Source organism: Oratosquilla oratoria, chromosome 4, assembly GCF_046742065.1.
Source record: "Oratosquilla oratoria isolate Oo_2021 chromosome 4, ASM4674206v1, whole genome shotgun sequence".
Lineage (NCBI taxonomy): Eukaryota > Metazoa > Arthropoda > Malacostraca > Stomatopoda > Squillidae > Oratosquilla > Oratosquilla oratoria.
The window spans coordinates 82,745,266-82,762,765 of NC_134780.1; the positions used below are offsets into that span (position 1 = coordinate 82,745,266).

Sequence of the window (17,500 nt, forward strand, 5' to 3'; positions counted from 1 at the left end):
GTGTGTGTGTGTACACATCTGAACCATGGGTTTCTTATCACGGATATTATAGACCGTGTTGTGGTATGTGGTATGTGGTATGTGTCACAATATATGGAACTTGGTAAAAGGAAAAAAAATAGAATAAAACAATGGCGTGCATGGCGCATGTCGACTTCCCGCGCATGAAACTTTCCGGCTGCGTGGGTTGAAATATACGACCTACACCCCGGTGTTGTTATGAATGGTGTTAGTTCAATACAGAATGTATTAGCTGTAGTGCATGATAAGCTTGATATAGTGCATGAAGAACATGCTGTAAGCATGATGAGCGTGCTGTAGTACGTGAAGAACGTGCATGATGAGCATGCTGTAGTGCATGAAGAACGTGCTGTAAGCATGATGAGCATGCTGTAGTGCATGAAGAAGGTGCTGTAAGCATGATGAGCATGCTGTAGTGCATGAAGAACGTGCTGTAAGCATGATAAGCGTTCTGTAGTGCATGATGAGCGTCCTGTAAGCATGATGAGCATGCTGTAGTGCATGATGAGCGTCCTGTAAGCATGGTGAGCATGCTGTAGTGCATGATGAGTGTCCTGTAAGCATGGTGAGCATGCTGTAGTGCATGATGACCGTCCTGTAAGCATGATGAGCGTTCTGTAGTGCATGGCCAGATGAACTAACGCGTGCGCGCCCTGACGCTGAGCTGTCATGCACAAAGTCTGGGCGTCGTAGTGCATGACGAATGTGTAGTAGTGCATGATATGTATGTTACAGATCCTGGGAGGGCGCGCCCAGAGGGAAGGGCTCACGGGCGTCTAGACTTTGGCGCCATCGGACGGTGCATGGTCTGATCTTCACGCCCACGCCCACAGACACGGCCACGCCCAAAGACACGCCCTCAGTGACGCCTCCCATCACGCCCATGGGCAGGCCCAAAAGCCAGAACCTGGTTGAAGAGAGACCTGTATTAACCCGCAACTTTTCGTTCCCGCTGGTCAGGTGAGAATGATGGTTTACGTTGACCACGCCCGCACGCCCACCACCGGGCGGTCGCTAGGCCCTTTCGCGCCCGTAAGCACGCACGTGGAGGCACCTGCACGCCCGTACGCCCACGTCGGGGGCTGTGCTGTGTCACCGCTGAATAATTCCACACGCTTTCAAGCTTTGACTTGGTTCGCTGCTTTTGCTTGATTGACATGCACGATTGCTTGCTTCCGTAAACACAACATGAATGTCACTCGAACATGCTCGGGACATCACGATGTACAGTTGTGCATCCAAGTTTCGCTCTGTGCATACTCGCGCGTTGGTGGTTGAAGGATCGTGATCAGGTACGCCCGATCGTCCCAATCATCGTTGCCTATTCATGTAATAGGAAGTGTCATCCCATTGACCTTCTCCCCCATTTTTTTTTTTTTTTTCATCCCATTGGTCAACCTTCTCCCCAATTTTTTTTTTTTTTTTTTTTTTTTTTTTTTTCATTTTCTTGTGTTGTCCATACACTGCTTACCTTTGTCTTCATTTGGGTGTGTCGCTTTCATTGAGTTCTTTCTATGTAGCTTCCCTGTAGCTTTCACTGACCACACACACATGTACACACACGCTCGATGTATATACAAAATGTATTTGTTTATGCACCTAAATATTTTATATTTTGTCAACATTTGTGTCCATTTTGATTATCTGCAAGGATAGACATGATAGAACAAAAGTACAGAAACGCCCTGCTGAAAATTGTATATATATATATATATATATATATATATATATATATATATATATATATATATATATATATATATATATATATATATATGTATGTATGTATATATATGACAAATGAGAGTTTGGGTGTTGGGATTAAAACGAAGATGGTCCAGGAATTTATATACTCTAACGTTGCGACCACCTTGGTCTTCTTGGTCACAACGATAGAGTAAATCAATTCCTAGACCATCTTCCGTTTTAATCCCGCCATCCAATCTCACGTTTGTCTTTTCTTCTCTAAGTATATATATATATATATATATATATATATATATATATATATATATATATATGTATATATATATATATATATATATATATATATATATATATATAAGGAAATAGATCATGTATATGCTTCGATCCAGTAATGTTACAGGAAGGTCTATGATATATTTGTCATTTTAAAAAATGCGTGAATTCTCAGTACATATCGAATTGCTTCGTTCTTGCCCACCTTATCCTTTCTTCAAGAGTTTCCAGTCAATATGACCCGGAAGCTGAATACGACCACCTCTGGTGTCGCGTCTTCCACAACGAGAGAAACCAGGGCAGAACCTTCCGGTATCTTTCCAGAAGGTTTCTTTCCGGAGAGGATCTCGTTTGGATTTATCTTCAGCCACGGAAAGGAACCTGAGGTTTCTTGGAGACTCTTTGGGTCTTCTGGAATCGGCGAAGACGTACCACCGTTGTGGAATTGGGTCGGGAGGAAGACTTCGAGTATTGGCAGCTGGAGAATTTGAAAGCGAAAATGGCGTGATGGAGGATAGTTCTGGTCTCAGCCATGCACGAACACACACACACACACACACACACACACACACACACACACACACACACACACACACACACACACACACACACACACACACACACACACACACACACACACACACACACACACACACACACACACACACACACACACACACACACACACACACACACACACGGCTTGACGGTGTAATGGTACTGTTGTCGACCACTAAATTAGCGATCCGAGTTCCGAATCCCGCCCAGGGCTCAATACATTTCAGCATCGCTGCACTGCGAGCCAGCACTCCAACTCTGGTGGGCAAGGAGTTGGGTGTGTGTGCGGGTATTGTCATAGTATTTACCCATAGATTGGGCCATATACAATCTCTTAGGTCTCATCCGGGAGGCTAATAGCTGTCGATCACGAGTCCATGATGTGATACATACAATTTTTTAAATTAGGTATGAACATTGGATACTAAGAGGGAAGACCCTACAAGAGGTGCTTATTTCCTGTATAATACAATTAGACACACACACACACACACACACACACACACACACACACACACACACACACACACACACACACACACACACACACACACACACACGATTAGATGTGACTGTTTGCTTTTCTGTAATATTTCTGTTTTTAATTTGTATATTTTGCTTTTGCTTTTATATGTACTTTTTATGTTGCATTTTGTGTTGATTCTGTTATTTATTCTTTTATCCATGGATTTTCAGGTTAATCACCTTAATCACTGATATTTGCATCCTATATTTTGTTGCCATATTTTTTGCAGACCTTGTTTCTTTATCTTTTATGTTGCCAAAACTCCTTTTTATTTATATTTTTCCCTAACACTTTTTGTAATAACCAGGAACTGATTCAAAATTCACAAAGTTGTGTAACCACGTTTGTATACCGAGTGCAGGAAAAACACGTGGGTGCCCCGCTGTTCAGCCCGATGTTGCGCTCGATCTACTGTAGATGGCGTTGCTGTCGGTCAAAAACGCCATTAGGGAGTAATAGAATACGCGACACAGAATAAGCCATTTTTACATGTACGTTTATAACACATTTATTCGTTTATTTATTCACTTGTTCTTTTATTTGTTTATATATATATATATATATATATATGTTCATTTATGTATTTTTGTGTGTATATACGTGTCATGTGTTAGATATGTATATTTATCTTCTGTAATTGAAATATATTAAACGTTTTTATGTGAAGGTGTGTGTGTGTGTGTGTGTGTGTGTGTGTGTGTGTGTGTGTGTGCGTGTGTGTGTGTATGATTGTGTCCTGGTAATGGTCGGTGTAGTGGAAATCAGAACCAAGTCAGAGGATTAATTGATTAATGGTGTTTCTTTGTATGTGAATTGGAGCGAAGACAAGAGAATACTTTTGCCTTTTTCGAATGATAATATCATGTAGATATTAGAGGATAATGGGAGTTTGAAATGTAGGCTGAGTGTGGACCGATTGGAGAGAGAGAGAGAGAGAGAGAGAGAGAGAGAGAGAGAGAGATCAGATGCCTCTGGCTAGCTAGGTTTCTAAAGGTCATTTCACAAGATCTTTGTATTGGGAAGAGCTTTAGGACTGCGTGGTGTATAGAGGTGGGAGGAAGCTGTGTTAAGCTCAGGTCTGTGTGTGTGAGAGAGAGATAGAGAGAGAGAGAGAGAGAGAGAATACCTTGTTGGACAATCAAGGGACCACGGAGAATGTGCTTGTGCTTGCTCACGATTGCTTGTGGACTAAGAACTCAGGATAATGCTTCACACACCAACCTTCTGCAGTCATGCAGAAAATTAAAATTTGGAGATTTTGAACACACACACACACACACACACACACACACACACACACACACACACACACACACACACACACACACACACACACACACACACACAGCGCCGTAGCACAGTGAATACCGTTCGGGCGGCAAGGCAACCCAACGCCGGCCTAAGCAACCAGACGGCTTGCCACAACTGACTGGGCTTTGCCCCACCACGGGTTTCTCGCTTCCGATCTAGGAAGTTCTAGGAAATTCCTCTGGTGTCTGGGACTGTCTAGATTTTGTAACTCTGTCTTACGAATATTAGAGAGTTCCGAATTCGAGAAATTCCGAAAAGAGAGAGGTTTATAAAACTTTTTTTGTTCCATTTCTGGTGTGATAAGTGAAAATGGTGTTTCGTTGATTTTTAGTATGCTTCATGACGCGTGTTTAATGACGTCAAAGTTAAAAGTACATATTTTCGGAATTGTTTGTATTATTGTTGTTTTATGGTGTTTCGGAGGACTGATTGGTGTTCATGTGTAGAAGTGTAATATATATATATATATATATATATATATATATATATGTATATATATAAGTATATATATATATGTATATTTCGTATATTATTGGTTGCCGTGTGTATCCATCAGTGCATTTTTACCTCTTGCTCTCTCTCTTTTTCTCTGGGATGCGTGTCAGTCAGCATATTTCCCCAACTCTTTTTGTAACGAATCTTTGGTGTTGTTTATGTGCTTCAGTATATTTTTACCTCCCGATAATTTTATTTTCAGTTTTCGATGTAATAATCCTCTTTGGTTTTCGGCCGTCCGGATTTTGCCCCAATTAGCTCGGATGATTTTGCTGCAACGTTTGATGTTCCCAATCAGTTTCCAATTATTTCCGTTTTACTTCATTACTTTTGACCCGAGCCGTGTGCCGGAAGGGAGGGATGGCCCCTCATCCACGAGGTGCTAAGATGGGAGGGGGGGTGATGAATAGGTTTCTAATGGGTGTAGAGTGTATGTATGCTTGATTTTGTCACCCCACTTATAATGGGAAAAAGGCCTTTTGGTATGTATGTATGTATGTATGGCTCACGAGATAATGGAAATAGTATAGGTATTACGGCTGTCAGTGGCATCAGTATGTTTCTCGATGGTTACATTACATATAGATAGCAGCTCTATCGATCCTTGGGTCTCATTGTCGCGACAGCTCAGGTTTGATAGGCGTTTCATTTCGTCAGGAGTTTTGCGGGGTATTGAGGCTTCGTTAGACACTAGAACGTCCTGTCCGCGCCTGGGAAAAGGCAGTCATGAATTGCATGACGTCAGTGAAATGCATAATACATAGGTACAGAGGGATTCAAAACACTCGTTATTTCATAATAAAATGTGTTATCCTTTGGAGTATTTGTATGTATATGCGAGTGTGTAAAGATATAACATTCACTCTTTATTGTTTCTCTTTCTGTCTCTCTCTCTCTCTCTCTCTCTCTCTCTCTATATATATATATATATATATATATATATGTATATATATATATATATATATATATATATATGTATATATATATAATTGTGTGTGTGTGCGTGTGTGTGTGTGTGTGCGTGCGTGCGTGCGTGCGTGCGTGCGTATACACACCTGTCTCTATCAAAATTGTATCTATCTGTATCACTTTCTCCATATCTGGCTCCCTTATCGTGACTCCGCTTGCTATACCGTGTGTTATTGAAAACTTTGTATCTACCGATTGATGTGCGCCTGTTGTTTGCTGCCGTGCAGGCAAGTGAGAGGAGGGGGATGGGAGTGGTGGGGGGGGAAGGGGGAGGGAGGGGGCCAGGCGGACTTGCCGTTCGCCAAGGACGATCCCGCATCGAGAGCGAATTCATGGAATTCAGTTTACAGAAGCTCCCATGGTGATTTTGGTTTCTATTTATTTTATCATTGTTGTTTTATATATATATATATATATATATATATATATATATATATATATATATATGTATATATAGATATGCAAAGTAGAACACTTAGAAAAAGAAACTAACGAAGCAGAGCGCTTTCGTATATTACATCTTCAGTGCAAAAAGTACTTTTTGCACTGAAAATGTAATATACGAAAGCGCTCTGCTTCGTTAGTTTCCTTTTCCAAGTGGTCTACTTTGCATAAGTGAACACACGTACCCGTGTTCTTAATAGCATACATAGATATGTATATGTATATATATATATATATATATATATATATATATATATATATATATATATATATATTTAATAACGTGTGTGTTATCAATATGGCGTTATCTGCAGCTGGAAAAAACACTCATTTTGCATGAAGGGGTTGAGTGGTTTCGTAACTCTAGTTTGTGTGCCTCACAAAGGTAGGACGCTACGAGCCACGACGGGTGTCTTAGGCCCTGTTCACACTAGCGGTTTGATGTGCGCCTGTTGTTTGCTGCCGTGCAGGCAGGTGAGAGGAGGGGGATGTCATTATAGGTATGTCATTATAGGTATTCACACACAACCGCACACTTCCTTGAGTATGCGGTACCGCCGCGGTTTCCGCGCGGTTCAAACCGATAGTGTGAACAGGGTAAAAAATAAACTACCTGGAACTGCTCCTGTGGCTTCCCGACGTCAGTTCGCTGAGGGTATGCATTATTGTCTCTATTTCACTGAGTGTTATATTCAGGAGAGCCATCGGACAGGTATATATTTGTTTCACATAGAAAGACTCGTTTAATAAACGTCCACCCAACCTTTGTACAATCACGCTGAAGAGGATCACAGTGATCGCAATATATGTATCTTTAAGTAACTTTCTTTTCTCCGCTAGAGAGAGATTCAGTCTAAATGTTTACTTGTTGGATCTCCTGAAAATAAAGATTTTAGAACTGGAAGCTGCAGCTATAGTTCCATGTAAGTCCTGTTAGACATCCGTCATAGCGTGGTTGTTAGGCTCACCCTAGGGTTCGAGTTCCATAGGAAGAGACCTTTTTTTTTTCGAAACTTTCGGTTTGTGAAGATGTTGAAGGGAACTACCGTGGTAGTTAACGTGCGCATGCGCCAAATATTTTGGCTTGTCAACCGAGTGGCACACTTTATTGGTTTTGTTCCAATTGGCGACAGACACAACCACTCATCCCAGACGAGTCCTCTTCGCCTCCTCAGTCTTGGGGTCAAAGTTGAGTAAAGAAATAATAAATGAAAGTCTTTCCAATTATAAAAAGTGTGTATATATATATATATATATATATATATATATATATATATATATATATATATATAAATTTATATATATATATATATACATATATATATATATATATATACATTATATATATATATATATATATATATATATATATATATATATATATATATATATCACCACAAAGTAATGTAGCACATTGGTAAAATTATACTAATGGCCCACTGTAGGAGAAGAATAGGCACGGATCTCTTTAATTTCGCCTATTCTTCTCCGAAAGTGGGTCATTAGTATAATATCTATATACATATATATATATATATTAGACTTCCTCTCCAGGTACGTCGTTACACCTAGCACCGTTACGCCACTGCAACGGGATAGAGTGGGAAGTCGACCCGTATCAGGTTTATTAGAGAAGAGGGGAGATGAAGCCTTTCCGTCCGGCTGGGGCCAATCGGGGGACAAAGATCTGCTTGAATGAGGGGGGACCTGGCAAAGCACAATTTTTTATTTATTTTTTCCTTTTCTGTTTCATTATATCTGTTTTGTTTATATACTTTGCTTATTTATTTTGCCTCAGCATTTTTTCATTTATTTGCTTATTTATGATTATTTATGTGTTTATTTTTTACATAGTACCGTCACATAGGTCGTAATAGTCTCAGATATTAGACTTTCAAGTCTAATATTGAGTCGTAGTATGAAATATATTAAAACTGTATGACTGAGGATGGCAGGCTGTAATGGTAATGTTCTTATGTTATATGTTCTTATATTGAAATATATTGAAATATACTATAATAAAACAGGGAGATCTCGCTGGCCGAGTAGGTTAGAGCGTCGGTACTTGCGACGAAGGTCGAGGTGAGGGTTCGAACCCTGCCACCGGCGAGTTGAACCTAGGTCATGGTTCATTAAATCCAACGCTACAAAGTCCTCTGTAAGGGGCACCGTCCTAGCCTCCTGATAAACCAGATCATCATAATAAAACTCAAAATGAAAAAAAGGAATGTGTATGGATAAGCTCAATATCTCGCACTCTTTCGGGTCTCAAATTGGTCATCGAGACACGGAAATGTTTGAGCTTTAGACACGTTTAATCGCTCGGAAACGTTTGCAATCGATCAGGTCGAAGAGGACGAGACTGTAAAAAAAAAAAAAAAAAGAGAGAGAGAGAGAGAGAGAGAGAGAGAGAGAGAGAGAGAGAGAGAGAGAGAGAGAGGGAAATGATGAACCATTTTAGGGACGGTATTGAAAATTTGGGATTGTTGTCCTCTTCAGCCTATTAGGTTCGTTGGTTCTTAACTTCGATTAAAAAGAGGTTTAAATAAGATTTAGAAAGATTAATTAGGTGCAGGCGCCATTGTGATATATATATATATATATATATATATATATATATATATATATATATATATATATATATATATATATATATATTTTTTTTTTATCTGTGTTCCCGTCGCTCGTAATTTCCTAGGTGTACTATACTGTGTACTATACATATTTTCCCCCGTATTAGGGGTTAGCCTAGACTCTTAATGAATTAAAGAAAAAAAAAACGAAAAGGAGGATTCCCAATCTCCTCAGTTCGCCCCATGTAATCGCCACGCTCAAGGGAACTATTTGATGATATTCTTGTCCCTCAACAAATGGCTCCTGAACGGGGATGGCGCTGTTTGGAAACACGTTTTGAGGTCAAGACAGGACCCCTCCCCTAGCCTCCCCTCCCCATCGTAGCCTTCCCTCCCCCCTCCCCCCTCCCCCTACCCCCTTTCTTCCCTCCTTTCTCCAAGCCTCCCCTCCCATCTCCTAGGCTCCCACCTCCTTTCTCCTAACTTCTCCTTCCTCCCATAGCCTCCCATTCCTCCTCTAGCCTCCCCTCCCCTCCCCTACTTCCCCTCCCCTCCCCTAGCCTCACTTTCCTCCCCTAGCCTCCCCTTCCTCCCCTAGCCTCCCCTTCCCTAGCCTCCCCTTCCCTAGCCTCCCCTTCCCTAGCCTCCCCTTCCCTAGCCTCCCCCTTCTCCCCTAGCCTCCCCCTCCCTAGCTTCCCCTCCCTTAACCTCCCCTCCCCTAGCCTCCCTTTCCTCCCCTAGCCTCCCCCTCCTCCCCTAGCCTCCCCTCCCCTCCCCTCCCCAAGCCTCCCCTCCCCTCCCCTAGCCTCCCCTCCCCTAGCCTAACCCTCCCCTCCCCTAGCCTCCCTTTCCTTCACTAGCCTCCCCCTCCTCCCCTAGCCTCCCCTTCCTTCCCCTAGCCTCCCCAAGCCTCCCCAATCCTCCCCTCCCCTAGCTTCCCCCTTCCCTAGCCTCCCCTCCCCTAACCTCCCTCCCCTAGCCTCCCCCTCCTCCCCTAGCCTCCCCTTCCTTCCCCTAACCTCCCCTCCCCTCCAACTCCCCAAGCCTCCCCTCCCCTAGCTTCCCCTTCCCTAGCCTCCCCTCCCTCCCCTAGCCTCCCCTCCTCCCCTCCTCCCCTAGCCTCCCCTTCCTTCCCCTAGCCTCCCCTTCCCTAGCCTCCCCTTCCCTAGCCTCCCCTTCCCTAGCCTCCCCTCCTCCCCTAGCCTCCCCTCCCCTAGCCTCCCCTTCCTTCCCCTAGCCTCCCCTCCCCTCCCCAAGCCTCCCCTTCCCTAGCCTCCCCTCCCCTAGCCTTCCCTTCCTCCCCTAGCCTCCCCTCCTCCCCTAGCCTCCCCTTCCTTCCCCTAGCCTCCCCTCCCCTCCCCTCCCCTCCCCTAACCTCCCCTCCCCTAACCTCCCCTCCCCTAGCCTCCCCTTCCCTAGCCTCCCCTACCCTAACCTACCATCCCCTAACCTCCCCTTCCCTAGCCTCCCCTTCCTCCCCTAGCCTCCCCCTCCTCCTCTAGCCCCCCTTTCTTCGCCTAGCCTCCCCTCCCCAAGCCTCCCCACCCCAAGCCTCCCCTCCCCTAGCCTCCCCTTCCCTAACCTCCCGTCCCCTAACCTCCCCTCCCCTACCCTCCCCTCCCCTAGCCTCCCCTTCCATAGTCTCCCCTCCCCTAGCTTCCCCTCCCCTAACCTCCCCTCCCCTAACCTCCCCTCCCCTAACCTCCCCTCTCCTAACCTCCCCTCCCCTAACCTCCCCTTCCCCCCCTAGCCTGCCTCAGTGTCTTGTCCTCAACTTCCCCTCTCGACGAAGCCACAAGTCCTGAGCTTCTCATTCCGGCCCGCCCAGCTGGTCCCCTCGACGACGCAGATGGCGTCCCATGCGCAGATGGCGTTCCTCTCACGTTCCTAGGAAGGAGAAACGTGAGGGGAACGTGTCCCCAGGGAAGTGTCGATCTCGCATCGAGAGACAGTGGCTTCAGTGATGGCCACTGACCCTGGCTAAGATGTGATTCTGAATCGAATTTCTCCGCTCCCATATTGACCCAGCTGGTTAAATAAAGTCACCTCTCGCTGGCCAGAATAAAGACATAAGAACATAAGAATGAAGGAGACGGCAATAGACCATGAGGCCTACACTAGGCAGTTCCATGTCCATTACCACCTGTCACCCGCATCCATAAAGTTGCCTAACCCTCTCTTAAAACAACCGATAATTTCAGCGCTCACTAACTACCTGGTTACTAAGTCTATTCCATTCGTTGACCGCTCTATTAGTCAATCGGTTCTTGTCTATTTCCCTCTTAATTCTAAATTTGTCCAATTTCAATCCAAAAATATATATTAACAACCCTCGACAGAAGACGAGAGGAGGTGACGCCCACACAGGATTCCTGGCTGCTGGGGCAAGTGGAGTGGGAGGGAAGGAAGGGTGCCTGCATGGGAGCTTGCCTGTTCGGAGAAATCGTGAAGGGGACTGGTGCCGGCGTGGGAGTGAAGCAAAGCGCTCCCTGGCGTATGACGCCCCCAAGTGATGATGATGATGATAATGTTCAAGGAGCTCAATGGGGGGTCGTCTTTTTTACATTACATGGTGAAGGTAAAGAAATAGAAATGTGTGTGTGTGTGTGTGTGTGTGCGCGAGTATACGTGTGTGTTTGTGCGAGTATACTTGTGTGTGTGTGTAAGCATACGTGTGTGTGTGTGTGTGTGTGTGTGTGTGTGTGTGTAAGCATACGTGTATGTGTGTGTGTGTGTGTGTGTGTGTGTGCGTGCGTGGATTGGGCCTATCAGACCTGTTGCTATTAGCAACCTTTTTCTCATAAAGTTCGTGTATCATTAAAGTATTTGACATGTGACCTTTTTTTTTTTACGAGACAGGGCTCCCTCTACCCTCCCCCGGAAGCCTCGTGTTGTGACCAATTTCCCCATATTTTCTATTAAAAAAAAAGGGAGGGGGGTGAGGGACCCGTGCGCTGTAATTTACGTTGGGATTAGTTTGGTCTTCTCCTAATGAGACGGCCAAATCCATGTATTGGCAGTCAGGATTTACTTCTCGTGAACCATTGTGTCCCTCCCCAACCCTTCTTTTATTTCTCTTTTTTTTGTGGGGGGAGGGGGGCGGTGTACAGTGGCGAGTTCCAATTTTTACTCTGCAGCATTAAAAATATTTGGTCAGTACTCAAGTTGACCCTCTTTTTTTTTGGGGGGGGGTGTATAGTGTTGAACTCCAATTTTTATACTGTAGCATTAAAATTGTCTGTCCAGTGCTCAGGTTGTCCCCCCCCCCTCCATTTCTTTATTGGGTGTGTGTACAATGTTGGGTCCCAATTTTTATTATGCAGCATTAAAAATCTCTGGTCAGTGCTCAAGTTCACCCCCCTTTTTTGTGTGGGGAGAGGGGTATGCCCCCCCTTCCAAAAAAAAAAAAAAAAATTGGCTGAAAGTTCATCTACGTGGAAACCATCGAAGTTGATGTGCTTTCCACTCTGACGTTCAAATTATTATTATTATTATTATTATTATTATTATTATTATTATTTTTTTTTTTTTTTTTTTTTTTTTTTTTTTTTTTTTTTTTTTTTTTTTTTTTTTTTTTTTTTTTTTTTTTTACATTTTTCTTTGCCATCCCGTCCTCTTCGACCTCTTCTCGGTTGACATGAAGAGGAAACAAAGTTAAAGATAAAAATAAATGAATACACACTCAGTTAAAGATATTTGAAAATTAATTTCATCTGCTACCATAACAGATTCTCTTTTTCTTTAAGAAGGTATACCATATTTGGAGAAAAAGGTAGTTACAAATCAGTACCATGCTACGAACGCGTCAGTGCAGTAAGGTCATAAAATATACATGTACAACTATAGTCCGCAAATTGCGTTTGGTTTCAGATTAGAATTTAAAATCCACAAAATGCGCCTAAGGTTTAGATGGAACTAGACTCCGCTAAATGCGTATTTTTTCCATTTAGAATTATAATCCGCAAACTATACTTTATTCACCAAATTTGAGACAGCAAATCAGTTTAATCTTCAATTTTTAACCCGCAATATGAGCCTAGTTTTACTCCTTCGAATGCGTATGTTCTCTATTTAGAATTCTAATCCGCACATTTTATTTTAATCTGCAATATCGAAACCGGAAAAGATGACTTAATCCGCAATTTTAATCTGCAACATGATGATGTTGTTTATGAGGGAAACGCGGGCCAAAGCGGTTTACGAAACTCCTCCTTAACTTTGTTACGTATTAGCCAGTTAGCGCTGACGTCATCAGCTGGGTCATGTGACTAAGCCTGCTCGCCACGTCGCAACATTAACCGGAATAAGTCTTTAGCTAGTTAAGTCTTGAAGGGGGTTAAGGTGGACCTAGTAACCATGTAGAAGTGAGCGCTGAAACTATCGGTTGTTTTAAGAACAGGTAGTAATGGACATGGAACTGCTTAGTGTAGGTCTTCTGGTCTCTTGCAGTCTCCTTCAATATTATGTTCTTATGTAAATATTAGGGGTTAGATAGGTGTGATATATGATTTGATTTAATTAATGTTTTTTTTAATTTTATTATCTTTTATTTTCGTTTGCTTTATCTTTGTTTTGTTTTCTATCTGTTTTATATTTATAGTTTTTCATTTCACCTTTATCAATTTGATTAATTTTATTTGTTTACTTGTTTATTATATTTTTGATTACGTGTGCCCTTGGTATATAGATAGACGAGGCTGAATGAAATCGCCTGGCGACAGCAGGAAATAAAGTAAAAGGACAACCCGGTATGAAAGGGTTTATTCTAGATGGGACTGTTCTTAACCTGGGGTTCGAAAAAAAACCTGAGATGAAAAACAAAACAAAAAACAAAAACAAAAAACTGAGGTTCGCGGGACGGTTTATCAGGGTTGCCGAGACGACTAACGAAAGATGAATTAAACCTTTAACTCTACACGCCTGTATCACTGTGCATTTTTTTTTTTATTTTAGTAATGCTTAACTGATGAATAAAGTCATTCCAGTTTGAACCGTTTTATATCCATTGCTGTGCCACTGTATATTCAGTTAGTCTTCTTATATTACCGTTCTGTATTCTATGTCTGGTTCATGGAGGTACGGGTCGATGGTCTGGGGCTCTCGGGGTACGTGAAGGGGGAAAATGTTGAGAATGCTCTGGATGGAGATATCGTCACAGGGATGAATAAAATCGTGTGACGGCAAACATAATAGAAGGAAGAGTACCACGAGGTAGGAAAGGAGACGATCAAATTAGACACCATGCATGGATGAAACCTTTAGATACAATATATCGCCCGTTGAAGCTTTTTTTCAATTACGTAAACGTAGAATACGACCTCCAAGCTATTTCTACATCCCAGAATGGATAAGGAGAGACAACAGGGCACTCCACGGCGCGCCACCTAAATTCTTTCCAACTACAGGAATTACATACATACATATACCAAAGGCTTTTTCCCCCTACACGGGGGGTAGCCAAAAAGAAAAAGGCATAGAAACCACTCCCACCCATTCCATTTCCTATGTATTCCACTCCCCTCCACCCTCCCCCCTCCCTCTTATCTTGGCACCTACAGGAATTAAGTGAATTAAATTAGGAAACAATATTGAACATGCCTGTCTTGTTCTGTAGTGTTTGAACTCTGGAAGTGGCGCCCCGTGGGATGTCCTGTTCCTAGCGTCCATTCTGCATTCATTTTGAGATGTGTGAATAGCTTAGAGGTCGTATTCTCCGTATTTGTACTTGGAAAATCTTCAGCTTATGTTTTTGTGTTTTGGGTGACTTCAATGCAACACTCTTACCGGAAAGGGTTTTCCTTAACTGAATAAAATCATCTGGCGTTACCTCGACCTCCGCCGCAAGTAGCGACGCTCTAACCTCCTCGGCCAGCATCCTCCAGTGTACGGTAGTTATGAAACAAAATTCTATTTTTCGTTTGGGTCATCGTTGAGGAAGATTTTCTTAGTTTCTACGTCATAACCGTAGCTCTACGGTGGAGCTTGCGGCCCGTGGGCGTGTCCTCCACGCCCACGGGGTGCTACGTCAGCGTACCGGCGCCCCCTAGAAAACTCCATGACGGTGGGATAGTCTTGAGTAAAAGTTGTCAACCACGAAACGGTTGTCATGTAACGTGTCTTAGCTTTCCCTTGTTGGAGGTTTGATATGTGTTTCTTTATGAGAGGACATGTTTTTGTTGTAAGGTAAATGCAGTATAGAAGTATGTATATTTATACAGTATATATGCAAAGTAGACCATTTGGAAAAAGAAACTAACGAAGCAGAGCGCTTTCGTATATTACATCCAGTGCAAAAAGTACTTTTTGCACTGGATATAATATGCGAAAGCGCTTTGCTTCGTTAGTTTCTTTTTCTAAGTGGTCTACTTTGCATAAGTAAACACACGTACCCGTGTTCTTATATATATATATATATATATATATATATATATATATATATATATATATATATGTATATATATAGATAGATAGATATAGATATATATATAGATATATATTATATCAAGTCACGAGCGATAAAATCTATATTTGTATTATTATTCATTTATTCGTTTATTCATTTATTTATCGATTTATTTATTAAGACTATTGTTCGCTATACTTTGAGCGCCTAAGAAGATCTGCTCGGTCGAAACAGCTGTCGTCATCGCAGCTGGTGGAGGGGGTGGTAGGGAGTAGGTGATGGTCAAGGAGGGGGTAGAGTGATATTGAAGTGGGGAGGGGAGAGTGGTAGAGGATTGATGGGGGGAGGATGAACAACGTTGAAGCGATTAACTCCCCCCCCCCCACGGAAGACCGAAGTCAAGGGGACAATGAAGATAGTATAGTTAGGTCAGGTCAGGTCAGATAAGGTTAAGTTTTATTAAGTTTGGTTAGGTCAGGGGTTAGGTTAAGGGCTAGGGATAGGTCGTTTCTTGGATGTGTAATCTTTCGGACAGTGGAAACTGACGCAAAGGGTGCCAGAAGTATGCAAATGTGTTTGTTTATGTTGTTTGATATGCAGTAGGTATGACTGTTATTTTTAAGTGTATTAATACTGAAGCGTATGTATGTATACTCACATGTATGTATGTATACATATGTACGTATGTGTGTACGTGTGAGTACTTCTGTTATTTTGTATATTCGCGGGTTAATAAGTAGTTTTACATTAAGAAAAACAACCGGGATTAAAGTATTAAATCTTACTTAATCTCGTTCATAGCTGATGATAATTTTTTTATAACTGCCGCCAGACGATTTTATTCAGATTTGCGGGTCTCCTCTAAGATGCTAAAGGCCCTATGCTTTCTAGATTCCTGTGTGACTACTATATAAGTTCTTTGACATCCTGTATACTGTACCTCACTGTCAAGATGGCGGTGTAATAAAATGACAATTTAATTCAGTAGAGTAACGGATCATAGCTGGGACAGGGTACCGGTTACATAGGTGTAGGTTCGAATCCCGCACTCCTCTCCGATTCCCAGCAGTGACTGTACTTTAGAAAACGGCTAAAGGAATGTTTTGCCTCCTGCCACTGCCAATGGAGGGTGACGCGCATCCTACTACCTGGCATCCTATATTTGGGTAATTGCGTTGGTTTTAGGTTCGGTTGGAATGATCAGCCTCGTATTTTGCAGCTTGAAGCAAAACAACCCCATCATTCAAGAACAAAGAATTAGTGATCTAGATAATCGTGTAACGATCATCGTTGAGCCATGGACGATCATCGGTGAGCGATTATTATCATCGCGCCGAGCCAAACGCACCTTGAGACGTTCTAAAAGGTTAAGAAGTTTAATAAGGACGAAGACATCTTCGGGATGTTGACCTCAGAATGGCGAAGATGACTTCAGAGGTCAGAGCCTTTGATGAAGACATCTTTAAAGGGGGAGTAAATTGGGACCCAACGGATGGGAACTTTCTGTTCCCAAGTTGGGAGCGCCGCTGGCGTTGTCAAGAAGTTGACTCACAAATCTCAAATGTTTTGTTTTTTATGAGATGGGCAGCTGGAAAGAAAAAAGAAAACGGACTGAGAAGTCAGAGTTCTACCAATGTGGATTTTGTTTCTATTGTTATTATTCAATGTTACCATTATTATTTATTAGTTGTAGTATTAATTGTTACTTCTATTATTTTGTTATTCGTTATTATTTCCATTATCATTATTATTGATTATTATTATTATTATTATTATTATTATTATAATTGATTATTATTATTATTAATTATTATTATTATTATTAATTATTCATCATTTTCTCATCTTGTGTTCGTTTAAGCCTTTAAGGTCTTGTGGGGCATTTTGCGATTAGGTTCTTGGAAGTGTGTGGTGTGTGTGTGTGCGTGCGTGTGTGTGTGTGTGTGTATGTGTGTGTGTGTGTGTGTGTGTATGTTACCACGAAGTTAAATCAAACCTCCTGCCGGCATCCAGCAGGACGTAAGGGGTTGAGGGGTTCAGTGTTAAGGGTTCGTGTAAGTAAATCCTAAGGATTAGCGGACAGAACGAGGACATAGGAAAGCTTTACAAGTTAGGGTATTAGTATCAGGCTTCTTAGTATTGGGGTATTAGTATTTGGGTATTAGTTGACGGGTAACTACCTCTCTTGGCTTTCTGGGGTTTCCCTGCCCCATCCCCTTC

General features: G+C 42.3%; 1 protein-coding gene across 12 annotated transcripts in view; it reads left to right on the plus strand.

Annotated features, from left to right (window-relative positions):
• Window positions 1-17,500, plus strand: part of LOC143024996 (transmembrane and coiled-coil domains protein 2-like) — a 749,123-nt gene that overhangs the window by 351,362 nt on the left and 380,261 nt on the right. For 11 of the 12 annotated variants that reach the window (XM_076184578.1, XM_076184576.1, XM_076184581.1 and 8 more), the window contains one exon: window positions 757-981. The exons of the other annotated variant lie outside the window; for it this stretch is intronic. In XM_076184578.1, coding sequence (XP_076040693.1) covers window positions 757-981 — 225 coding nt within the window. The remainder of the gene's footprint in view (window positions 1-756; window positions 982-17,500) is intronic. 12 annotated transcript variants of the gene reach the window in all.